We start from the raw sequence: 26,305 nt of genomic DNA on the forward strand, positions 1-26,305 counted from the left end.
AACACCCACAAGAAAATGACATTTTCATGAGCTGTGAAGTGCTCAAGCCTGTAATTACCAGATGAGCTTAAAATAGTGGTATTGAAACTGGTTATTAATTTTTGTGGATGTGGACAGGGTTTGAATAATCTCAAAGAGATGAACTACAGCTGTTTTTTGAAGCAACTAGAGAGTGTTATCATGCCAAGAAGAAAACCATATGTTCAGTCTCAGACCCTGAAAAATATCTTCTAAAACACAAATGATGAAAAACATTTTCTTGCATTAAGTGCACAGTGTAAAATGTTCATATTGTTGGGGGACTGGCTGGCCTGCACAGACTCTGTGGGTTCCTACGCTGTGGTCTCACAGATATTTACAGGGATGTTTCAGATACTGCTAAGTAAAAGGGACATTCAGTTCCACTAAAATGCTTAGAAACAGCAAGTGGGAAGAGACTATGTCCAATAGAGTTGTTTTCTCCCTTAATTTATGACCCACTAATCTAATTCCAAATACTGCAGGACTGGGTAAATGAGGCACAACTTTAAACCATCAAATTAAAATCTACATTACCAGCCATGAGAACCAGCTCTAAAGACCATCTTTCATGTTCTGTAGAACTAGTCACTAATATAAATTATAAATATAAATATAAATTAACACACTGCAAAGCCTGATCTTGGTAATGATGCTTACTTCTCAATGACATGCTAAAGCAGGGAAATAGTATACCCAGGTTTATGCAACTTTCATGAAGAGTAAATCTTAATTCCTCTCTCTAAACACATTTTTAAATTATTTATAATTTTTACTGACTGTGAATGCTACATTCTCTTTCTTATAAAATTATAAGATTAAAATCTTAAGATTTTTTAAATCTTAATTCCTCTCTCTAAACATATTTTCTTGAATATTTATAATTTTTACTGACTGTGAATGTTACATTCTCTTTCTCTAGAGAAGGCCTTTTTCCTTTTCTGGGTTGATTATGACGTGGACTCTGTCTCTACACTACTGCACTTGCTGGGCCAGGAACACTGAATTTCTGTGGCTGGGTTATGCAGACAGTAGTGTCCCAAAGGACAGATCAAACCTAAATGTTATTATCTGAATCACTGTGTGCAAAAGGAATAAAAAAAATCATGAGTCAAACATCTTGCAGCTCCTTTCTTCTACCTGCCAAACTCCATGCGCAACAAGAAAATCCCTACATGTCTATCTGACCTAACTGCCCAGTGGGTAATCTGGGCCCCCAGTGCCCTTTGCACTTTGATAGAACCAAAGGTGGGGGGCAAATTCTCTGTTTAGTTTTTGAGAAGGATGAAAGAACAAAGAAACTCCCTATTTGGATAATGATTTTTTAAGGGAACCAGGACTGTTAATTAAATGTTCACTTTTTCCAGAGTTCATAGAAAACTCCTTGGTTTGTTACAGTTCTGTGAAGAGACTCATGACCAGAGTATTGGAAAAATTAAATATATGTGCATGGGTGTTTTTTAAAATGACACCTGAGATCTCAAGCTTGCCTCCAATCACTAAGTGATAAATTTTATTTCTCACTCCTTGTATACGTATCTAACACTCAAGATGGAACTGAAAAAAACCCAATTACAGAATGTGGTTGCTCACAATGGCTGAAGAAAATAATCCATCCCCTCACAGTCCTGCAGCATTAAGGACTGCAGCAAACTCACAATGATCTGACAGGCAAAGAGCTGCCAAGGCAGGAGAAAACTCTGTGAAGCCAAAAGGACTCCAGTTTGTGGGGACTGGCTGGGCTGCACCACCTGAACACAAGTGTCATGAAATCCTGGTGGCAATAAGGCAAGGAGCCTTGTTAGTCATTGCTGTAGTGATGTTAGATGTCTCAGTTTTACCAGAGGTAAAATTAATTAACCAATATAAATGTCTGTGTCTGCTGGCTGGTAGGAGGCAACACAAATAATTTATTATTGCAATGGTTTCCAGGGTCCATGGGGTGTGCTGTAAGCAGCTTTCTTGCTAGAAACTCTGTTAATTGTGTGTATTAGAGAGAAAAAGAAAAAGGTGGTTCCGACCTGTCATGCCTCAGTGCCCTCATATCAACATACACTGTGGTGGGATCTGGTCCAGATGTTCCCTGCAAACAACAACATCAGCTAATCAGAACCTGAGGGCTGGGAGGAGAAGAGTTTTACCCCCCAAATAACCAAACATTCATTTCAGTGCTAATTATGCTAATCAAATGACAAGTTATATTTAAGGTATTCATCAATCAAAGCTCAGCTTTACAGAATCAGAACAAGCACTGGAAAAATACCTACCATCAGGTACTTGTCACCTTGGAGTTCAGAAAAACATCAAGCAGTCAGACTACTTAACCAACACATGTCAACAGAGGTTTTATTTGCTACAAAAGGCCAAGTAATCAGCACATGGATACATACAAAAAATGTTAAACACATTTTGCCATATAAAGGAAGGCGGAAATTGCTGAGGAGACACAGTTTAATGGCAGAAGCACATGGTCAGGAGTGTGAAGCATGGTTTACTGAGTCTTCTATACATGCAACAGAGAATATACTTAAAGCTAAAGATAGTAAAGGTAGCACGCATGACATGAACCAATCTGGACTGAAGGTCTGTTGAGTGATTATTCTGATCCTTTTCAGTCTTCCACTGCATAATTTAAACCCTTGCTTTATGTCACAATATTTAGGTACTTGAAAAGAGGCAGACTAATTTTAGTTTCCTTTCATGCAGAGATGATGCAGTCTTTGGGCCTTTCCACCCACAGCTTTTCTGCAGTTTTGCAGCCTGCTATGATCTGCCCTCATCCGAAACTTCAAGCTCATCACCACTGAACATCATGTGAATTCTCAATGCTCCAGGCTAGGGCTCTCTTCTCTGCGGCAGACCTCGTGCTACTGCTAAACACAAAGCTAGAAGAAAAGCACAACTTCATTCTGGAACGCTGGCACGTTGGAAATTTTCTTTTCAGCACAGGAATTCTCCTAAACCTGGTGAACTCCAGATGCACAAACTCCTTTAGCAGTTATTTAGAGGTCTACTACTTCAACCAGCAGGCAGCATGAACTCCTAGTGATTTCTGTCCCATTTGGGATGCACTGTAGAGTATAATTGTTCACATTAGGAATGTCTAGGGCTAAAATTTACATTTTTGCAATGCTGGCTGATTGTTCCACAATTTTTTGAGCACTAAAAGTTGCAACCCAGACCCACTAATAGCTAGCTTTTGTATTTATGGGGGAGAAATGTTACCACTACTAATTGATACTTACTGAGGAGGTTCTGATCATCACCCACCACCAGAGGAGAACAGAGTAATAGAGCTGCACATGCATGTTAGCCTCTTTAGCTTGTTATACACAATACAAGGTACAAAATCCTCTCTAGCTATTAACGACACGATTTTCAGTCTACTGGTAAACTCAGCAGTGTAACAGACTAGTGCTGAGTGGAGAACTTATTTGAAATATATGCAATGTTGAAAAGAAAAAAACAAAACCAAGGAAAAATTGGTTATTTTTAAAAATAAAAGTAAAACTGATTTGTATTCGTAAAGTAATGGAGACAGTCAAGTTTGAAAATCAAAGACAATCACTATGGTATTTATTATTTTCAGCATGAATGAAATAGTTACAATGGACATCTGATATTTGATGAAACCTGCATCCAGATAAAGCTATACTGGACTTATTTATAATTTTATAGAAGGATCTGAAAATCCCCAAATCTCCAGACTCAATTTCTAGTCTGTCCCACTGTTGGAAGCTGATAGGTGGGTATTGAGGGAACATGAAAATCCCCTACCTGCTCGGCCAGCTTCCCCAGCCTGTGAGGCTATAGCAGCAGGAATAGCAGGGATGAGGGAGAGAAGGAAAGAAGGTAACACAAGACAAAAATAATAATAAAAAATGGGAATGAAGGGTTGGAGAAACAAAAGAGGAGAATGCAAAAAGCAGGGAGTAAAATAAAAAGAAAAACAATGTCAAATACAGGAATTTTACAAATTAACCATTATACCATTAAAGGTTAAAAAAAGTAAAAAATGAGGTGTCAACATTTTAGTAGAGCAACAGAAGAGACAGCTGTAGACTGCTAACCTTGGACAAACAGATTTAAATGGTTTTAGGACACTACAGACAATGTTGTTAGTGGAAAACATATGTCTAGCATACTGATTTTTTTGTTATTGCTGTTTTTGGTTTTGAAGTCATTAAACATTATGGCCCTCCTATTTTAATGCACTTTATTCCATTGCAAATTCCAGATCTGCCATTTTACTATTAACAGAAGTTTGTAAGTGATGTCCTCTGGAAATCAAAAGTAAGCTCTCTTTTTTGGAAAAAAAATAAAATTAGTATACAACAGAAAAAGATACTTACACCTTCTTGCATACAGATTAACCTGATCCTAAAGTGAAATAAAATCAAAGCTTGGTGCATAATCTAACTACTGGAAGTTCATAAATAAATGGAGTAACTTCAGAGCTCAAGAAGTCTTCATTCCTATTTATTATGGTAAACAGTGGAATACATATAAAGAACAGTAAAATTTAAAGTTGATAGAAACCCATCAGCTGTCCAGCATGACTGATAACTCAGCAAAGAGACAGAAAATCCTCAGTGGTGAGTAGTCCCAAGGCACTACTATCACATGGAGTATCCAGCACCAGATGGATGCTGTGGGATTTGCCCCAGGACTTGTGAAAACAAACAGCTCTGAAAGCCCTGGCATCCCACATTCCTCTCACCAGACTCCTCAATGCCAGCAGAGTTAAAGAGTGCAGGAAGCTGCCACAGCTGCACCTTGAGACAGGTCTATTTTGGATGCAAAGGAAGATGAAACATTTAACAAAAATAGGATGGATCTGCTTATTGCACTGATGCCCCAAAATGGTATTACTAATAATCCAGGCTGAACACTGCAGTGTAACTGCAAGAAAGGAGGAGAATTACTGAAATCCAGCAGTTATATAATTCATTGCCTGTGACTATACTGCAGGTGCAGAAAGAACTTTGAGAGTACCAGAATCTCATATGGCTTTGCACTAAGCTTGAGAAACAGCAGCTGAATTATCAGGAACATCCTTCTGTGGCCAGTTGCAGCTGAAATACTCTGAAAAGTATTTCAAAGGAAGCAGAGTCTAAGCCAAGACCAGAATGACTGACTCAATTTGTCTGTGCACATTTATTTTGAGAGACAGAGATAGAGAGCATCTGTTATGCTGGTAACAGGGAAAAAACAACACAACTTCTGGAGTATCTGATGTTTATTTAGGATATGCCTGGTAGTGCTCAAGAAAATGAAATGGGACATAAAGAATTTTCTGCCTCAAAATGGGTATATCATAAGTCACATCTCTTGGAATAAATAAATCTCTGCCCATGCACAGGCTGCCACTGTTGAACCATCCCTGGTCTGAGCAAATCTCAGCAAATATGCCAGGTTTTATTCTCTGGGCAAACACTGCAGGACAAAACTGCTTGAAGTGGTACTTGTTGTAGTACCAGAGGTACTGCTTGAAGTATCACCCCAGCTGGTGGTACTGCCTGAAGTACCTCAGTGCTTGCAGAACCACCCCCACAAGTCAGCTGCAGGGCTGCCCACATGCCAGGACTCAGTGCACACCTAATTTCCACTCAAGTCAAAGGCCAAGCTGCATGCTCTCCTCTTCTTCCCTCTCCAAAGTTAAAAACCAGGAACTAGGCTATCAGAAACCCTAAGAATTTAAAAATAACTGGTTTTTAGGGTTTTATTTAACTGCCTAAGGATGTGGCCTCAGTGTTTACTCTGAGCCTGCTTCTGTCCCAGCGATGCTCAGAGCGGAGCTTTTGGTGAGCACTTGGCAATGTCACCCACGCAGGCACAGCGGCTGGAGCTGTGAAAAGAACTCCATGGCATGATTCACAGCAAAGGTGGGAAAACAGAATCTGAGGCAGCTCACCCAGAGCTGTAGTGCATTGCTGAGTGTGAATCATGCCTCTGACACAGTGCACGGTCTCCTGTGGCACTCTTTGCAAACCTACCCTTTATTACTTTTAATATGGAAGATCCTCGGGGAGTGGGATCTGTCACTAAGTAAAAAGAAATATTAACTTTATGCCTTAAACTGAGTAACAAAGATTTCTTTGCTAGACAGTGAGGAATGGATCCATTTCATGTAACTTCAACCATTAAAGAAGAAAGTCTACAAAATAAGGTAGGAAGATCTCCTGATGGTGATGTATCCCATCCCCAGATGGGGGCCTGAGATGTCTCTTGAAGTATTTCTGTGATTCCATGGACTATTGATGGATATGGGATAAGTCACCTAACCTTGCAGTCTCACTCAGAGGAGATACAAAAGAATCAAGATGAATCCTGCTCTCCTTAGCTTGGACAGATTTGTTAGTACATTTTCAGGGTTAACTAAGGAAAATGAACAACTTCTAGAAGTTTTCCCTCAGCTGAAATTGAGTAGCAGGTTGAATAAAATGAAAATATTTATTCCAACTGTTTAAATGGAAATCAGCTAAAATCCTAGAGAACCATCTGTGCTGTTGTAAGAAACCGGCTACTTTTCGTATCTATTTTTCTCTCTCTCTTGAGAATGCTAAGATGCTAGTTAATGAGAATTAAAATATGCTAGATTCAATCTTTTCATCTCACTAATCCCTGGACCATTATCTGTGACTATACAGCCTTAAAAGGTCAGATATTAATAGCATTTAAGTGCCTAAAAATGGAGGGAATTATTTATTTTCAAAAGCACATCTCTAGAAATCTAGTCTGCAATGACTACATCAAAGGAAACACTAAATTTGCTCTCAGTTTGAAAGGAAATGAATACAAATGACAATGCTTTAGTCTGTCAGTGATCACAACCTGGAAATTAAGATAATTTGGTAGACTAAGATCCTTTTGTACCAAAGAGATTATCACAATGATTTATTTTTCAAGGTAATCTTTAATGAAATGTTAAATTCTGCTATACACACACAGACACACAGAATCACACACACACAGATACATCCACATGGACATACACAACTTCCTCCTCTTCTTTTTGGAGATGTGACCTGTAAAATCTTTCTGGAAGAATCAGGATACCTTTCCCGTTAAACATTTGAGCCTTGGATTTGTCCACAAAATTGGAAATCAAGAAGTATGACAGAAAATATCCAAGTTGTATTAGAGGTTGCCCACAGAGAAGGAACCTGATAAGGGTCAGCAGCTGAATCCTGGGATATGTTCAGCAAGGTGAGTAGTAGATACACATTTTAGAAGCACTGCAGACCAGGCTGGATCACCATTATCCCTGTGGAAGTTGGTGTTCCAGGAACCATGTGCTGATCTCATAGATGACATAACTTGGAAGAAAAAAGTAAAGGCAGATGCTATTGACTCAGATATCTTGAGAAGCAGTTTTATGCAGTGTGAAGAATCCAGAAATCATAACTCATTTCTGGAACATATTGGAGACAATACTAATTGCAGTAATACTGTAGATGAGGGATTAAAATTTAATTTGTTCCTCAGTTGAGAAAAGAGAATAGCCCACTATTCTGGAATGCCACTAGCCATGAAGTTCCAGACAATTTGGAAAGGGTATTCAGTACAATCTAATTCAGTATCCAGTCCCTGGCAATGTCTACTGCCAGATGCTTCAAATCATGTAAGCCTCTATCTTTACAGTCTCCACCAAAATAACATTTTTTGGTGTAAAACCTTTAGTAATTTTTTGAGCTTCTTTAAAACTTGCCAAAAAAGCCTCAGCTCAAATGCTTTAAAAACAATTCTGCTTGGGAAGATAATGTTGCTACATATAGCCTGTCCTGAAGTGGCTTTTCTCCATTCCAGCACACCAATCTTTAGGCAGTGTTTGGCTTTTAGTTTGTCCTATGGACTGAGATGCCAAATCTGAGTAGAACCCAACAAAGCCTGACATTAGGCTTCACAATCAGCCAGGCTGTTTAACCATCTCACTCAAGGCTCTCATTCTGTGCTGTTCCTAAATCCATAGGCACTATTATTGCCAATATTCCTTCAGAGATTTAGCCACTTTTACAGATTGATTCAATGACTCTTTCAAGAATTTCTGTAAAGAACCATCTAAGAAGCAATCTTCAGCTAAGGGGTTAACACAATCAGAAGGCAGATATACAGTCAAGTCATAATCCAGCCTAACTCCATGCTGATTAAACCTTCCAGCTTCTCTGAGGGTAGCCACTTCCCTGCATGTCTGCAGTGGGCTGACCCAGTCAGCAGCTCAGCACTCACCCAGCTCCCTGTGGGACAGGGAAAGCAAAGGAAGAGCAAAAGTGAGAAAATCCACAGGTCAAGATGAAAGATGAAGACAGTTTAAGGAGAGAAGGAAAGAGGAAAACCCAAGTGATGCAAAAGCAATCACTCATCACTCCCTTTGAGCAGAATGATGCCCAGCCAGTCTCTGAGCTGCTTTGGAAGACCAACCACCCTTTTCCTTTAATGCTGAGCATGACATTATGGGATATCCCAGGTCAGCTGGGGACAGCTTTCCTGGCTCTGTCCCTTCCCAGCTTCTTTCTCCTCCAGCCTGCTTGCTGAGGGCAGTGGGGTGATGGGGCAAGGGACACAGAGAGAAATGGGGACAGCCCTGGTGCTGAGCAGGACTGGTCAGCACGAGCCACTGGTGTGCTCTCAACACTGTTCAGCCACAAACTGAACACAGCTCCACACTGACTGCTGTGAAAAACATTAAATCCCAGGCAGAACAAGCACAGTGGTACTTCCAACAGGCCACACTTTGATATTGCACCTGGCTTACTGCTCCTCAGTGTTATCCCCTGATTTTATTATTTGTCCTGAATTAAGGACTTATAAGTGAAGCAACAACCATGAACCATCCAGAGATTGGTGCTAAATCTAAATGGCGCTACATCTAAAATGGAGATTTTCATTAGTGGCAAGAAAACTTCTGCAGCTAAAAATTTGCCCTTGTAATCTAAAGCACCCTTCATGTCTGGTCTCTCCAAGGACCAGAATCCAAAGGAGTTGAGTTCTCTTTCAGAAGCAGCTCCACCACAGCTGCTGAGGGAGCTGACAGGCCCCATCCTGATCTGTTTCCAGCTGAGGTATGTCATCTCTTCCCTGATTCCCTTCCTTTCTAAAACTTTTTTATTCCTGGAGAATATTTATGGTAGCAATTACAGAATGGCAAACCAAACAACTCCAGCTCTGGGCAACAGAATGCCTTTTAACCCTGCTCAGCTTTGCCTTGTCACATGCTTGACAGTAATAATTGAAGACACCTCAGGCTGTAGGGATCCTCTGCTGCAGTCAGAGAGAGCACAAGCAGTGCTGGAGCTGTGGCACACCTCCTGTACTCATATCCTGCTAACACTGAAAAGGGCAAGAGGCTAAAGCAGGCACAGATACACTGCTCTGTGCTGAACCCATAACCTCAATTTGTCAGTTTTTTGGATTAAAAAATATTTACATTTACAATCAGAAAAGGAATAGCAGGTTCTCATTTGCAGTTCCACTGAGAAGATTTGCTCTGACTTCCACACTGAAGCACCAATGGGACCTTCATGAGAAATCCTTCACATAAACCAGGGGCAGCTGCCAGGCTGGAAATGCAGGATGGACACACAGAGTACAGGCAAGTCCTACTGAGGACACAGTGACTTTGAAGAGGTTAGAGACATGGCACATCACCAAATGGATATGGAACTTCCCAGCCAGAGCAGCTGCCAATGCAGAAGATGATTCTTTTAGTATTTAAAAGGTTCATAAATTAGAAAACATTACACCTGAGTAGGACACCTATGGTATTATTACAGAATAATATGTGCAACTCTGAAACCAGATTTGAAGGACAGGAAGAGATCCAGAGTCACAAAAATGAGACAGAGATCAGGAGAGCATGAATTAAGATTCTTTACCTATTTATCAAAAAAAAGATGTGTATTAGATGCATGACAGAAATGAAATTCTTATTCTAGAGTTAAAAAATGTCTAGATGAATTTAAACTGGAAATAAGGCAAAATTAATCAAGAATGAAACACCCTAAAAAAAAGGAAAGGTAACTTTCACCATATGAAGTCCTCAAAAATAAAATACTACAGACTAAAACAACCTAAAGCAATTTTCTTGTGCAGTTTTCACTGGTTGAAAAACTAGATGCTATTCAGAAATTCAGACCAGACAGCTACAGTGCTCCATCAGTTATTAAAATCGTGACTCAGTAAAGATTCCTGGAGAATGCATGCTACATCCTGTATTATCCTTGGGACTTTTCTTCTGATTAGAGGATCAAAACAGGAGAGGTACAGCAAAATAATTTTTCTTGTGTGCAGAAAATATCTGTCTAGTTAAACAAGTAATGGTTGGAAGTATTTTATGAACAGAAGGAATCCATTTTTTAACACATTGAAGTAAACACTTGGAAACTGTCATTTACATGACATGATTACCTACTGGAGTACATGTTCTGTCACTGTCAGGTGCTTTTCTCAATTGCTGTAGTTATGGGCAGAATAAATGCTATGACTGCAACATGAGAGGGATGAATTGTTGACAAAGTAACAGAAATTTACTACCTGTGTATGCAAGAACATTAAGTACTACATGCATTTTCTTAGCACGTCTACGACCAAACAGCCAAAGGAAATACAATGAACGCTTCTTACTGAAAACCATTGCCTTAAAACAACTTTGAGCTTAAGGAGTGAAAAATCTTACCTGCAAACATATTGCCAGGTTAACTCTACAGCCAAGTGATGTGCTGACAGCCCGTGGATGGAGGCCCAGGTCTTTAAATAACTTTGAAAATGACTGAGTAAGAGCTATCCGAGGTCGTTCTTCTGCCACTACCACACACGTCCGTACACGTGAGAGGTCCAGTCCCCTTGCCTAAAAAGAAATCAAAATGTAACAAAGGCCACAAATGGGCAGGTTTAATGCAAAACAGAAGTTCTTAAGTGCATTATGCAGGTAATATGATTCCAGAGGAACAACAGAGCAGAGGCTAAGGTATCATCACAGTTTCCATTTTTCCTGGAGGCCGGATGGCCAGATGACACTCTAATAGCTGGAGAAGAACACACTTGCTTGTCATCTCAGCATTAGCACATAGGAAATGATGGGCATGCTAATTCTGAAAGGAGGGAATGCTGTTTCCCCAAATTAATTCAGACGACAGTGAATAACAGAAAACAGGAAGCAATGTCTAGACTTGGAAAAACTGATTAGGAAATTATTAAGAGAGGATGGTAAAGGTTGGAGTCATCATAAGTATAAGCATCTCAAGATAAATTTATTTCAGTAGCACACGGGAAATTCCAGATGATTTCAGATATTTAACTGGCTACCTGGCTTTTAATTTTGGTGGGGGGAAGGAAGATGTAACCTCCTCTCCATACAACAAGGATCATCCAGTTAAAACAACACAGTACTTTTAAGCATGTGATTATTTAACTATAGAGGTCAAAACCAAACTAGTACTTCATATAACCAGGGTATTCCTAAAACACACTATATAATGTAATACTCCTTGAGCCTCTTGGACATTTACACCTCTGTTTTCTAACACTTGCCTATCAACACAGGCTGCAACACACATCAGAAGGCTTAGGTAAATAAAAGCCTTTCCTTGATGTTTAACAGCCCTGTGATCTGAAGAATGACTAGTATTGATACACAGCCTCTGGCAAGGAAACATGGGTTCTGTGGAAGCTGCCAGTGCCCTTTGATGATTTTCTCCTCCCAGCAGACACTCAGCAGAGTGTTGAAGGCTCCCAAAGCCCATGGGCAGGCAGCAGCGCGGGCAGGACAGCAGGAGCACTCACCTTCAGTGACTCTGTTTGCGAACCGAGTCCCTTCGTACAGAGCTCCATGACTGAATAGGAACAAAAAGTGTCCCTCACTTTGTACTGACTCACTGCAAGAAGCCACAGGGCAGGGTTGGTCTCCAGCTCTGAGGGAGGAATCAGGATAGACTGGTGTCCTGAATAAACGCTGCAAGACACAAGATCCATTAACACACACTAAACACCCGTGTCCACAGACAAACCATGTAGGTGAATACACAGTTTATCACAGCACTGGCTGGATCATGTAAAGCCTTACAGTGCTCCACAGCTCCAGAAGTTTAACATAATGTTTAACCCTAGTTTTCTGTTGCTTTTCCAGAGTCTCTGAGGACTGCAGGCAGAATGTGCTCCTAAACTACGAATTCATTCAAAGTTCCAGTGGACTTTGCTCTTAGGATTGTACCAAAAAGAGCAAAACAGCTCAGCTATTAATGGTGTGAATAAGCAGTGTAATAATATTTAAAAAAATTAAGTGTTGCTGACAAACACTTTGGATTGAGTAATTAGCATTTTAAGAGACCTCTACTAGAAGAGTACTTTATTATTTAATATGGAACAACCTGCCTCCTGCTAAAGCAAGCAAGAGGTCTGCAGTAATCTTCAAGGGAGTAAATCTGGCCCTAATTTAAATTTGTAGTTTTAAATTTCTTCTGTGAAAGTTTTATGAACTTTTGAAACTCAAATATACTACATCTCTTGTATACTGGATACCCACTGAGCATAAATATTGCAAAAATACACTTATCAGGGTCCCTGAGGGAAAAATTATGTCAGAGCTAATTTCTCTGGTACCTAAGAATCTCCCCAAGGGAAAGATATTCCTAATTTGATGACTTTATTTCCCATGGGTTCTATGTTGTTCACTCATCTCATATAGGAACATTTACCATCAATTTTACAGTCCTCTCACATCTCAATTTGTGATCTGGAGATATTTCAAATCGGAATGGTGACAGCACAAAGCCTCCAAATCATAGAAGTTCTGAGAAAGGACCATAAAAGCCCCCAAGATTTATGATGCATAAAAGAATTTCATTTGTGACTTGAAAACTTGAAATGCCAGCTTGGTAAAGTAAAGGCAATGTTTCCGAATCCAAGTGTCTGAGGTAAGACATGAAATGGAACTTTATTTTCAGGAACATGAGCATCTCTGTAACACTGGACATCAGGCAGCTTTGCAATCCTTGCAGATGGGCTGCACACACACACACACACACACACACACACGTTCCCTCCTTGGTGAGTGAGTGCCCCCACTTCCCCCAAACCCAGAGGAGAGTGCTTTCAAAAGCTGTGCCATGTAGAACGAGCTTTGTGTGACCTGGATGCCTCTACTTGGTACAATAAAGGCAAAAGAAGTGAACAAGTCCAGCCACAACAGCAGTTAATAATCCAAATTGTTTAGGTCTCTGCTGGAGTATGAGCCTGAGGATGTCATGGAATATGTATGAACTACAGTTCAAGCAATTTCATTTATCACAGAGGAGAAATTTATCTTTGACTGCTTGTCCCCATTGATGCCACTCTGGGTGATTGATGAGCAGGGGCTCACTAGGGAGTGATGTGTTCTGGGGTGGGGCTGACGTGGTGGGCACAGCACAGGGTGGGCAAATGAACCATTACCCTTTCATGGAATCACAATAAAGCACCACTGAACCTTGAGCATGTGCTGCAGAAACATGTGAAAAGAGATTTTGGCAGCATTACCCATGCCTGAAAGGGGAATGCCCTGAGCTCAGTGAAAGATCAAACCAGCCAGGGAGTAGTACTGATTTTTACTATAAATATTACCTCACTCTTTCATTCTTAGCAAATCCTATTAAGTTTTTCAGAGAAGTAAGACCAAAAGGCTGCTTAGGGCTCCACAAACAATCAAGCTGTGCAATCTGTCTGGAAAATACATAATTCTTACAAACAGGAAGCTGTAACCACTCAAGTAAAAACCTGGGACAGGCTCCAATTGGTCAATTGGTATAAATATACAGTTTGGAGCCCATATATATATAGAGTATATACAGACATTCACCTTCAAACCCTTCCCTCTGACTGTGAACTTCTCTAATTGATGCAACCAGCAGCAGGTGAAAAAATTATCTGCACAATAATAAACATGATGCCAGGGTATCAAATGTGGGAGAACTATTACTCACAACCACATTAAGATCCCTTAGGTATCACTTATTCAACTGGGCAGACATACCAAAATCAAAACCAAACCAAAAGAACAAGCTTTATTCCTGTACTGAAAAGTGTTCGCACAAACTTCACAGCAATATTGGAGAAAAAAGCTGCATTGCTTTGGTAGGAAAACAGGAAACTGATTCTAAATGTATTTTACCAGGAAATCATTCAAAATAGCAGAATTTACACCAAAGACAAATGTTTTCCCCCTCAGCAACACTAATGTGTGAGGGTGAACTGTCTACCTGTCTTGATCAACTTACGAAGAAAGTGGTTTTGCTCCCACCAACAGTCCTGTAGCAAAGCATGAGGATCTGGATGCAAAATAACCCATCTTCTTCAGACTGAGGGAAACAAATACTCTTATAATCAGGCTTAGACTAAAAGAAATCACTCCAATTAGACTGAAACAAATTAAGATGTTGCTAGAACATTTTCTGAGTTTCATAATGCCTCAAAAATACTGTGGAGTGCAGGATCAAACTGCACAGCCGAAGGAAATATCAAGCAGGAAGAAAACTTTCTGTGCTGGAGAGCCTGACACATGCTGCTCCTGACTGCAATACACAAACCTACAGCCAGCTGATACCATGCCTGCAAACTTCACACCCAGCACAGGCTCTGCCTGCTGAGCTGTGGTTTAATAATCCATGCATATCCTCTGATCTGCAAGAGCAGTTGGTGGAGCTACAAGAAGAACTACAAAGGCGTAATTGTGGGGTGAATGTGCCAGTTCCACAGCTGAAGTGCTTTATGCAGCACCTGGTCACTACAACGCTGGCCATAATTTGGCTCAGCTCCCTGAATCAATCTCTGAAACATTGCACAGAATTTGTGTCTCAGTCCAAGCCACAGAATGCTACACATCCCTGAAAATTCACAGATTTCTATTCCCTTGAGAAGCTGTCTATCACCCCTGTTTTGGTAGAGAAAAAGCTGAGGAAAAAATACCCTTGTACAGCTGGTTGAAACATTTCATACCATTCTAAAGGGTTCAAACCACTGTGAGATGTCAGAGGGTCATGCTCAGCATGAATGCCAAACAGCACACAGAGGACCATGCGCCTGAACAAGCTGCAGTTGTGCAAGGCTGCTTTGGAGGTGTTGGATGAAGCTTGACATGGTTCCAAACCTACAGAAAGTTCTGTCAATGCTGCCTCCATGTAGTTCTAGGAATGGCAGAGAAGTTTGGTGGGTTCATCCAGGTATGGAATTCTAGATTTGGTAGAGCTAATCCTGAAACAGAGGCACTGAACAAGGTGAGGTAATTCCATCTCTCCTTGAAACAATGATAGTTAAGATGGTTAAGCTGTCAGCTTGGCTATTCTCATACAGGAACCAACAAAATAATGGTGAACACTGGCAGCAGGGGGATGAATGGGATATCAGGAAAAACTTGGGACTTTAAATATAAACTGTTGAACTTAAATTCCCCTTTCTGAGGCTGCAACAATACATGATACAATGGACTAGTGCAAGATTTTGCTTATGTAAATACCGGGAAAGAACTGTATCAAGATTGTCACAGAAGTATCCATCTCCCAATGCAGGTCTTAACAACAGGAGCAGACACATGTAGAGCAGCCCTGGATCACAATGTCTTTTGTCACAATGACTTTGGGGATGCAGATGCAGAGTGAAATGCAGGGGTGGCTGAGGTGTGAGATCACCTTGTAGAAATGCTGTCCTCCTTTAGGGGACTGCAGAGCAATCCAGGGGAAAAAATATTCATGTGGTGGACAAAGCCTTGGACTTTGGCAACAAGTGAAGAGCCCTGTCTGCCTGCACTAAGCAAGGGCTGCCCAAGGACAGGAACACTCCAGGTGAAGCACCAGGATGTATTTTGGTGTGACAGCACCATCTGATCACAGCACTGGCTGCGCTGCTCCGGCAGCAAACGGAGATTCTTGGAAGGACCTCTTGGCCCTCAACTGTTCCACTGAGTTGGAGCTTTAGCCCATATTGTGCTGAGGCAGGTCAGCAGTAAAAGCTGAGGTTTTATTATAGTCCCAAACATTTCAGCAGGTCAATAAATGCTGACAATGGCAAGTGCAATTTGCAATTGCATTCTGGCAGTCACTGACCCATCACTGCCCTTCCTCCTGTGTCCTTGCTGGGTGACATAAGCGGCTTCCCCCTTCAGGGGAGGAGGCAGCTGGGTGCTGCTGAACACTGTAAGTGTTTGCATCTGGTTTCTGCATTTCTACAGATGATATTTGGCATTTGGCACTGAGGGACAGGTATGGGAACACCCAGTTCCCATACCTGTCTTGGTAGAAGAGTCTTGGCAGACTTAGTAGAAGAGTCTTCACAATCTCTTGGACCAAGCTTGTAGGAAGCACAGTACAGGCTATAGAGGACAGTGTTTGGAATATATCTTTCTTAGGCTTCAAAGAACTTGGGCCAAAATTGAATCTTCAGTTCTGGAGATCCAACATGAACTAAAAACAGGGACTTTGGGACAAAAAGTAAAGGACTTCACACTACCTGCAGAGTCCAAAGATGACAGCAGGCAGACAGTGCTCCAAGAGCATGACTGCACATGGTAAGCAGATAATCCATCAGTACCAGAGACAGCAAAAGGCCATTGCTCAGCCTTGAGCATCATTCTGGTTCCTTATCACCATCTCTCCTGCCCCACTCATACCCCATGTAAGGGCATGTATCCAGAGGTGATGGGGTAAGTCTGCCAACTCACCTCAGAACTCACATATCAAGGTGACTCAGGGCATTCAGCTGCCGTTGAACTTTCCAGGCTTGAGGCAGGTTTAACAGTACTGATGTCATGTGGAAGGAAAGCAAATTGCCTCTTCCACAAATTGCCACTGGCTACAGACTCTCCAGGAAACTGGCACACAGCAGTGTGTGGGCACACCACACACCTTCACACTCCTCCTGTGCCAGTTATGCACTTTGCAGAGTGCATGACAGATGTTTATGTTCATATCCTTCACTTCCCATGTCAGAGTTACCCAGCTCTGATGTGGCATTTAGGCTTCTTTATGCAGTCTTGCCTTTAATTTGCTGCACATGAGCTGGAAATTGGGTGAAATGCTCATGCCTGCCAGTTATCTTCAAGTTAGCCTAAAAACCCTAACAATAATCAGTGATTCCTAACACAATAAACTTCCCTAAAATGCAGTTCTCCTGTGAGTATTGTTATCCCTTGCTCACTTCTTGCACAGTTCCACCTGTCTGGTTGCTAAGAAACCTTGCAGTCTTTCTGTAGCAGAAGCCACCTGGCAGCACCACTGGATTTTGGCTTCATGCTATGGAGCAGAGGCAGAGGAGCAGGACAGGAGGAAGTACCTTCCATGGAGAGCCTTCCCTGTACCATTTCCTAGGAGTCATCCTATTTATTGCATGGCTGCTGTGGACTAAAAAGTTCTGTTCCTCTGGTCCAGTCTGAGTCTCACTGACTTACACTATGACAGGCTCAGTTTCTGAGAATATATAAAAAGTTTATTAAAAATTATTAATGTACTTAATTTGAATTTGAGCAAGGACAATTCTGTCTCCCAGCAGTAAAAGTAGAACTGCAATTTGAGTTGGCTTAGCTGGGCTAAAATAGAGGGAAAATGATTCTATTGCATTACTCAGCAAATTAACTATCAGTTAAGTGAATCCTCCCTAATGAACTGCAGAATGCTGGATTCTGCCCCACAGTGACAAGCATTAAGACAGGGACATCTTAATTTCAGGAAGCATTTCGAACAACAGGATTTAGAGTTCAATTTTTTTACATTTGAGGAATTTTTTTTTCCTTTTAAATAATGTAATACATTTTAAAATGTAATGCAATGCAAGTCAGAATACTAGGATCACCTTCTCAGAATGGATAAATGAGATTATTAAAGAGAAAAACACAAAGATAATGTATTCTTTTATTGAATCATGAGTAAGAACTCATTAAAATTAGGAAGTCAGGGGTTTGCAAACTCACATGGGGCTGACGTCTGCTGCCACACCCAGGACTTGCTGTTCAATGACAAAGGTTCCAAGGAAACCCTGCTGGAGCATGCAGCCACTTTAGAGGGAACAGTATTTTTAATGTATTGCTCTGCTTTGCAAGGTTTCTTTTCTTTATTATTTTATAACCTTTAGGCCATAAAATAATAAATTAAAAAAAAATAAAAAACTTTGCAAAACTATGCAATATATTCAAACTTACCAAAGGGCTGGCTCCATGCTCCAGCAGCTTTCCTAAGTAGCTTTGACCTCACAGAATGGGGCATTCTGGGGCACCACAGTGGAGCAGGCCAGCACAACATCTAAGAACCTACAATGGGGATAAAAGGTTAGTTTTTCTTTCAATTTCTTAGTCAATGCCTGCTTTGGTCTAGTTAATAAAGGAATTTAAATGTACTTTTAACTGCACCCAGCACAGGAGGTTGCTCTTGCTTCCTGCTGGGCTCCTAAAACAAAGAGTTCCTATTTAATTCTCAAAAGCCCCAAACTTATAAAAAATTGAAGATCAAACGTCATTTCCATATGCCATTAGAAATATTAATTTAGTAAGTGGAAGTGGTGACAGACAATCATAAGTTTAGAGCAGAAGTTTCTGAATTAGAAAACTGGGTTGAAATGTTGGGCAGGATCCAGTTCTGCTGAACCTCAAAGAGTAAAAAGGCAAAGTCACAAAATTTTAAATTATGAGGAGTAAGAGCCTTAAAAACTCCAGGATGTATTTTTTCCTATCACATCGAATAATACTCATTTCTAAAATACTAATGAAATGGAAATTAGATTTGTAAGTGGAATTAATTAGGCTGTATCTGATGCCAGCATTCTCCAAATGACAATCCCAATTCTTGCAGCCTGAAGTTTTTCTGATTTAATAGGAACAGGGGATCAGTGGCAAAGAAGAGATTGATGTGAAGGTTCATAAGACTCGAGTGCTGCTGCCCTGATCTCAGCTCCTTCAAATCCCTTGTCTCCTTTCTCTTCTTTGAAAATGGTATATGAAATTTTCTATTCCTTCTGTAAGCTACAAATGAGCGCGGACTCTGATTGCTTTCTCCCAGAGGCTTTCTGCCTTAATTCACTTGCCAGTCATAAACAACCTCCTCCCTCTGAAAGGCTGAGTGTTATCAGTATTGGGAAGGTCCTAAGGGCAGCAAATGCTTATTTGTTGGAGAAATGGTTCTGGAAGAAAAAAAATTTGCATTCAGGAGAGTCTTGGGCATCACAAATTATTTGTGTTTTGGACAGGTCAACATTTATCTGTTTTATGGCTCTACCAGGATGTTGCGCAGAAGTTATTCCTGGATTCCAGCACTATCTTATGCAATGATACATTCCACAGCTGAACCCTCCTATGGTGCTGCACAGACCATCCTGTCCTGGCACATCAGCACGTGCTGGAGCACTCAAGTCTTTATCAGAAATAGTCAACTGACTTTAAAAAAGCAACATTTAAAAAATTAAAGCAGAATGATTTAATTAAAATCTCAATATTTCTGAAGGGGTTTTTTGCAGCCTCAATAGCTTTTCTTTTATGTTGGGTAAATAAAACACTGAAAACCCAGAAGTTTTTCAAAACAAAGGCAACTCTAATCCCTATGTAAAATCCAAAACAGTATTAGGCAAGTATGGCTTAAATCAAGAAAAACGGATCAAGAATGAATAAGATAATACTGTTAATCTTTAGCCTATTTAATATATAATAACAAATATTTTAAAAGGGCAATAAACAGTGCCAATAGCCTACTTCTAAAAAAGCAATAATTGCTGAAAAGAAATTGTTATCAAATATTTCCTTCAGGTATTTAGTAAATTGGTACAAAGTTTATCCAAAGTATTTTTAATGCCGTGGATTATCTTCATTTTACCTAATAAAAACAGCAGTACTGCTAACACCAAAGAACTTTCTGTGGAGAGAGGAAAGATGTCAGACCACTATGACTCTGAGATGCCTTCATCAAAATGGGCTCCATTACCACTCCCACAGTTCTTTTCCTTTCCCTATGCATCAACCCAGCTAACTTAAAAAAAAATAAATCAATAGACCTGCTTTCAGTGCTGAACTGTAACTTCCCTTGAGTATAGAGATTGACAGAAAAGTTATATTTCCAAATTTATTAACCCAAAAAGCTGATTCACATTTCACTAGAAATGTTTTGTTTTCTGTTAACTTCCCTATTTCCATATGAGTACGTGCAAGAAAACACACTTCTGCAAGAAAATGCTTCTGTGTCTCTGTAGAAATCACATCCCTAAAGTCCCACAAATGAGAATCCCCTGATATCTCCTCCTGCTTTCAGATCAGAGAATGAAAAAGAAGACATGAGGAAACCACTTCCTTATGGTAATATTGGTAAAGCACTAAACTAAATCAGGCCAGGCTCTGCAGGGACAGCAGGAAAGCAGAAGGTCAGTGAGCAGCCCTGCTGATGCTCTGATGCACTTCCCAGCCCAAACACCTCCAGCCATGCCCTGCCCAAACAAACCACATCCTCCAGACTGCAGCTTCCACACAGCTCCCAGCATTCCAGCTGCTGTGGCACTCCCACAGGCACTGCCTGCTCCTCCCATCCTCTCATCACTCACACATCCGTCCTGCTGTGCCACAGCACAGTGAAAACCTGGTTCAGAAAAGGCTGAGGAGGAGAAGCCTCACCTGCAGAGGCACCAGAGGACAAACCCAAGTCCACAGTAGGGGTCCAAGCAGATGGCCACTTCCCGGGAGGGATAAAGCTCACACTGCAGCTTGATAGAACGACAAAAGGCACTAGTGGCTGCATGAGACATCTGAAACACAACAGCAAAGCAATTAAAATGATCAACTGTGTCATTGGAAGGATCACTCCCAGACTGCACCAAGTGCTTGCATCAATTACAGGATAAAAACACCAAATAAATATTGACTTTATGCTCAATGTAATTGGCTTTATGCACACAGGTAATTTATATCTTAGAAAACATAATTTTCCTTCAAGAGGGCATCCACGTAATTGTGAAAGGGGAGAGCAGACAGAATGAATGGTAAGTTTGAAGTGATTTAGGAAGAAAGCTGTGAGCAGTTTAAAGATGTGCTCCAAGTTGTAAGCAAAGCTAATGATAACATGCTACACTTTCTGGAAGAATAAAGGAATGAATGACTGAATGAAACACTTTGTTGATCATCAGTAACATATTTTAAAGTATGTATTTCTTAAAGTAAATGAAAAATGCCAAAGTATTTTTTAAATTGTAAGGGATTTTTACCAGCAAAGCAGTACTAAACAGCTAAACATTCAGCAATAAAAATCCCAAACAAACTTAGTAAAGTTTCTGTAAATAAATATCTGTAAAATATCTTCATGTTATCCAGCTCCTGGCTGAGAAACAGGCTCTTAAATTCTTGGTAAGGAAGCTTTCAAAGATAATACAAGCAGAAAGTAGAAATGAAAAACCCGATCCAAAGGAAATTATTCTGATTTTTTTCCCTAGTTTTACGATGCTTTCCACACTCACCCATCCTGACTTACAAGTTCTCATGACAGTGGAAACCGGAAAATATCTTTTAATGTTTGTCTTCTCTATTTGTAACAAGAAAGACACCAGTGTTAGAAATACAGTGTGGATAGGAGTTAACTTACCAAACCTTTGATCTCTGCCACATAGGGAGCTGGTTGCTTTATATAGTGCTCCCTGAGAGTCAATGGAGGAAAACAGGCACTTGGAAGGTAAAATTTATTTGATCTTAAAGTAAACAGGGGAATAAATCTCCAGAAGTGACTTTTTCTCCATTCCAATGACAGCCATAACTGAGGCTGGATGTGGTCCAAGTGATGCAAAAGGACCAGCTCTGAAAGGGTGTCTGTGTGGTGATCATCTGCAGCCTGAAAATTAATTCTACTCCAGCTGAATCAAAACCACTTTTTCACATGGGATTAAACTGAACATAACTGATACAGAACTGCTGTTCTGTGAATTTTTACACCATACTGCATGTAAGCAATTGAAAATGTTGAGAGTAAATGCAAGAGGAATCTACTACTTTCAAAGTGATTACAAAACATTTATCAACTTCTCAGGAACCATGGGAGTTATTTAGCCATTTCTTTTAATTTAGTACCACTGCATTACGAATATAAGCCTTGTGGCCTCTTTTGATCATTTTATAATTAATTAATCACTAGTGATGATGTAGTAGATGGTAACTGTTTACATAAACCTGCTGAATCAGTGACCTGCAGGCTCTGTGACCCAGATATTAGAAGCTAATCAAGAATTCCTTGATAGATTTATCTGTATTTCCCTCTAGCCACACTAAGAAAGGCTCATTGACTAGTCCTGCCTTTGACTATCTTTGAAGTTTCCCAAATACTCACTTTGCATAGTTAGTAGCCATTTCTGCAAGTCTGATGAAGTGTAATTCAGACCTGATTTAATACAGATCACTGCATCTGAAACAATCATTTGAGACTTTCTCTAGAGGAAATGAAGACTTATGTGACATTCACACCTTTAAAAAAAGAGATGTTTTAGATAAGTCAGATAAATTACACTCTAAAAGTCCCTGCCTCTCTCTGTTGGCTACTGAGGAGCCCAATGACTGCTCCACATCAGTAGGCACTGTAGCCATTCAAAATTACATGGAATAAATGCTGCAGGAGTTCCAATATGTGACCATCAGCCAGGTCAGCCATTTAACCATCAGTGAGCCCCAGGCTGGTCACTTCAACAGCTCTCTGCTTCCATCCCTTCATCCAAAAACTGGGAAAATTATGTTTTCTTTGTTTATAAATTATGCTGACAGTTTCTGCAAATAGATGGATGGTACTAATGAGTGTGAGGAATTCAGCATAGGCTCCAAGTGTGATACATCAGCAGAGATTGCTAAAGTAATCGTAGCCCTTGGATATGCAACAAATAGGAGTAAGGAAGAAACAGGTAAGAATAACAGAGTGATTTTAGTGTGTCTTGGTGAAACCAGTAGTGGGATACATAAGTTAGGTAAAACAGATTTGATGAATTGTGGCTAGAGGGTTGGAGAAAATGGCAGAAATAGGCAAGAGCTCAAAATGGCTCATCTTAGCAAAGGAATCTATCAATTAATTTTTGCAGCTTACTCAAGCCTATACTGGCTGAATATATCAAAGAAATCATCACGTCCCTTAATTGCAAGAAGAAGAAAATATTGAAAACCAATGGCCAGTAGCTGAGTTGCAATAAGAAGGGAGCAACGAATAGGCACTGGAACAAGCAGAAAAGGATGACAGTCTCATTTCCTTCATAAAATTAAAATAACAGATGCCTAAGCTGAAAAATGCTTCAGGCAGGCAAACTAGTGGTCTATGCACAGGAGTACTGGAATGAAATTTTTAGTCTGAGAGGGAGGAGAGGGGCTAAACCCACCACACACAGTCCTGTATCAAGTAGAGAAAAACTAATTTTATGTCAATGAATTCCAACAATGTCTGCATGGGAGGAAGTACTTCAATTCCTGCTTCCAAAAATCACGAGGAATGACCTGCAAGCCAGGCAGAATGGCAAACAGGGCAGCTTTGAGCAGAAGTCCCTACCTTTACCCCTGCCAGCATGCCAGTGGTGGAGACACTGAAGTCAAGGTAAGCAAGTGTTTCAGGGTTAGAAGGTTTGTAGATCTGTGCAGGCCGCTTCTTTGGCAAATCATCTGGTGGAGACAGAGACAGAAACGTGTGTGTGTCACTGCCCAGCCCAGGGACACAAGGGACAGAGCTCCCCTGGCCCAGCACTCACCTGTGTCCAGCACTGGAGGCCATGTCCTGATGTCCACTGCTGCCGCCGCCTCCCGCGACCGTAACAATTTACAGATTAATTGCGTGGTCATTAAGCAGGCAGAGCGGCTCACCTGGAAATTCAAGAAATAAATAAAAACACAATGGGATGCTAATTAACTCCCCCATGAAAATGGGCAAGACTGTGACTTATTTTCTGCCAGAACAGGACACAGGTGTATCAACTTTATCTTTTCTGACTGGCAGGTGAGAAGATGCTCAAAAATGCAGCTCACAAAGAAGACAAAGTCATGTGAGTTTTACAACTTACATGAAAACTGCACTTTGAGAAGAGCATTGTAATGAAATTAAAGTCACCTTAACAGTGAGAATGTGACCTTTCCAACACATTACATCAGCTCTCACCCCAAAGTGCCAGTAAAGAAGACTGACAATAATGTATCTTGGTTCATAAACAATATTTTCAGATAAACCAAACCCTAGTCTGACATTTTATATGAACACTTTTACTATCTTAAGTCAATTTTATGTTAGCCTTGTATTTCCAATTCCTGTGCTAGTGATAAGCCACTGGGAGCTCTCCTGATATTGGCAAAAGTAGCCCTAGAACAGAAATTGTGGAAGTGACACTAAGAAAGGGAATGGTGAGCTTACAGCAAATTCCATCTGCACTGAAATTTAAATGATAGATTTTGAATTCTCCTTTTAGATTTGCTGTTCATAAAAGTTCACAGGTATCAACTACAAGAATATTTCTTTCTTAAAAAGAATACTTCTTATTCTTATTAATAAAACTTCATATGCTTAAGGAATTCAGACGAACATGCATAAGAGCACTGAAATCACTGAAGATAAAACACAGGAAAAACTGGAAAGGCAACATTATCTTTCTTTTCCCCAAACTTTGAAAATCTGTGCAAATGCTGCTGTGTGTATTTTTTCTTTAAGGAAAACGAAACATTTCATGGCACACTAAATTTCCTGTGTTTAAACTAATAAAATCAGTAATCACATGTACAATAATTTTACCACTGAGCAGAACAGAACATCTTCTATTGACAGTGATCTCATGGAAGCCAATTTTTAGAACACGAAAAATTTGGACATTTTGAAATTTGGAGCAAATATCACTGAATCAAACTCTAATCTCTTGACACTCTAATCCCATGACTGCCCTGTATAGGCTGTTTAAATACTTCAAGCTAAAAGTGAATACAAACAAAGCCACTGTAGCACCCTTTAATCTATTTTCATTGTCATGGCAAGGCAAATTAATTCTTACATCACTAATCTTAATCCATGAAAATCTTGATTTGGGACACTAAACCATAAACAAAAGGAATTTCAAGGGCTGGTGGTTCCCAGCCCCCTCAGGAATTACATAATTGGGATGATCAGAAGATTCATTAAAATGCAGAATATCCATGCCTGGAGAATTCCACATCAGAGGTAAACATACAGGGATAGTGGGAAGGAGGAAGAACACAGCTTAGCTACAGGTTAGGAACTGCTCAAGATGGGGCTCAATTCAGTTATATTTTACAACTACCAGCTCATCAAAAACACAATTATGCAGGCCAAATTTTACTCAGAAGTCATTCTGACTGACTTCAAAAGGTGTTATGCAGACATACAACATATTACAGCAGGCACTGACCCCATCACATCAGGGAATTTGTGTGACTGCATTGGCAATGGAAAGACAGCTGCAATATTTTAATTTCTACAAAACCATTAATCTCAAAATTGAGAGAAATTCTTGTGTAAAACAAAGCTGAGAGGTTTATAAGTCAGACTGGCATTAATATGGCCAATAAATGTCAACATTTTATCTAAAGTTAGTCAATCAAAGGGACAATGAATACAAGCAAGCTTAGATCTGTCAGTTTTTTATAATGAAATCAAACATCTAGTTTAGCTATTAAACATCAAAAGAAAAAAACCACATTTTACATCACATCTGTGTGCTAACAATTGTTGTTTAAAAACACTGAGTGCCAAAATATTCAATAACAAGAATCCTGAAAATAATATAACAAATTTTCATACCTCTTCTGATACTCTGTGGCATCTGATGCCATAAGGAAAGCCAAAAATTACAACTATCTCTACTACTTGTTAATTGAAAATATCAAAATTAATTATCAATGGTAAAACCACATTTGTTTAAATTGGTTTCTTCAGAATTCCAATCAGTAAATTAGAAACTGCCCAGTGTAAAGGGCTAATTTCAAATATTTTTACTTCCCTCAGTAAGAAGTATATTTTAGTTATTTATGTGCAACAAAGGTTAAAACATTGATAGATAAAGCCAAAACAGCAAAAGAAAGCATTGAATGAAAAAGTCTGAGCAACATTTTCCTGGATGAAACAAAGACTGACCAACATCTTTACAACAAAACTTTGAAATTGCTTTAAAAGGAGAACACTTGGATATTCAGAGGTGAGCATTGGTGACATTATCTTCCTAAATGTACATTTATAGAGTGCACTTCCCACTTAGGTTTTTCTCAAGAGTCTGTGCGGCTCTGCAGGTGAGGAATCCTACCACAGTTATATATATTCATAGCTATATAAATATTTCTATATTTATATAA

The 26,305-nt window shown here is 40.0% G+C and overlaps 1 protein-coding gene across 6 annotated transcripts in view; it reads right to left on the minus strand.

Moving 5' to 3' along the window:
- The window catches only part of DIP2C (disco interacting protein 2 homolog C), a 313,216-nt gene that overhangs the window by 27,118 nt on the left and 259,793 nt on the right, over positions 1 to 26,305 (minus strand). For 3 of the 6 annotated variants that reach the window (XM_064703926.1, XM_064703928.1, XM_064703925.1), the window contains 7 exons: positions 23,710 to 23,821; positions 23,514 to 23,623; positions 20,624 to 20,754; positions 11,800 to 11,968; positions 10,694 to 10,864; positions 3,796 to 3,825; positions 2,040 to 2,101 (listed from right to left, as the gene is read on the minus strand). In XM_064703926.1, the coding sequence (XP_064559996.1) occupies positions 2,040 to 2,101; positions 3,796 to 3,825; positions 10,694 to 10,864; positions 11,800 to 11,968; positions 20,624 to 20,754; positions 23,514 to 23,623; positions 23,710 to 23,821 (785 nt within the window). Of the gene's footprint in view, positions 1 to 2,039; positions 2,102 to 2,876; positions 2,904 to 3,795; positions 3,826 to 10,693; positions 10,865 to 11,799; positions 11,969 to 20,623; positions 20,755 to 23,513; positions 23,624 to 23,709; positions 23,822 to 26,305 lie in introns of those variants that run through there. The other 3 variants (XM_064703927.1, XM_064703929.1, XM_064703930.1) reach the window with 2 other exon arrangements.

This window comes from Zonotrichia leucophrys, chromosome 2 (genome assembly GCF_028769735.1).
Source record: "Zonotrichia leucophrys gambelii isolate GWCS_2022_RI chromosome 2, RI_Zleu_2.0, whole genome shotgun sequence".
Lineage (NCBI taxonomy): Eukaryota > Metazoa > Chordata > Aves > Passeriformes > Passerellidae > Zonotrichia > Zonotrichia leucophrys.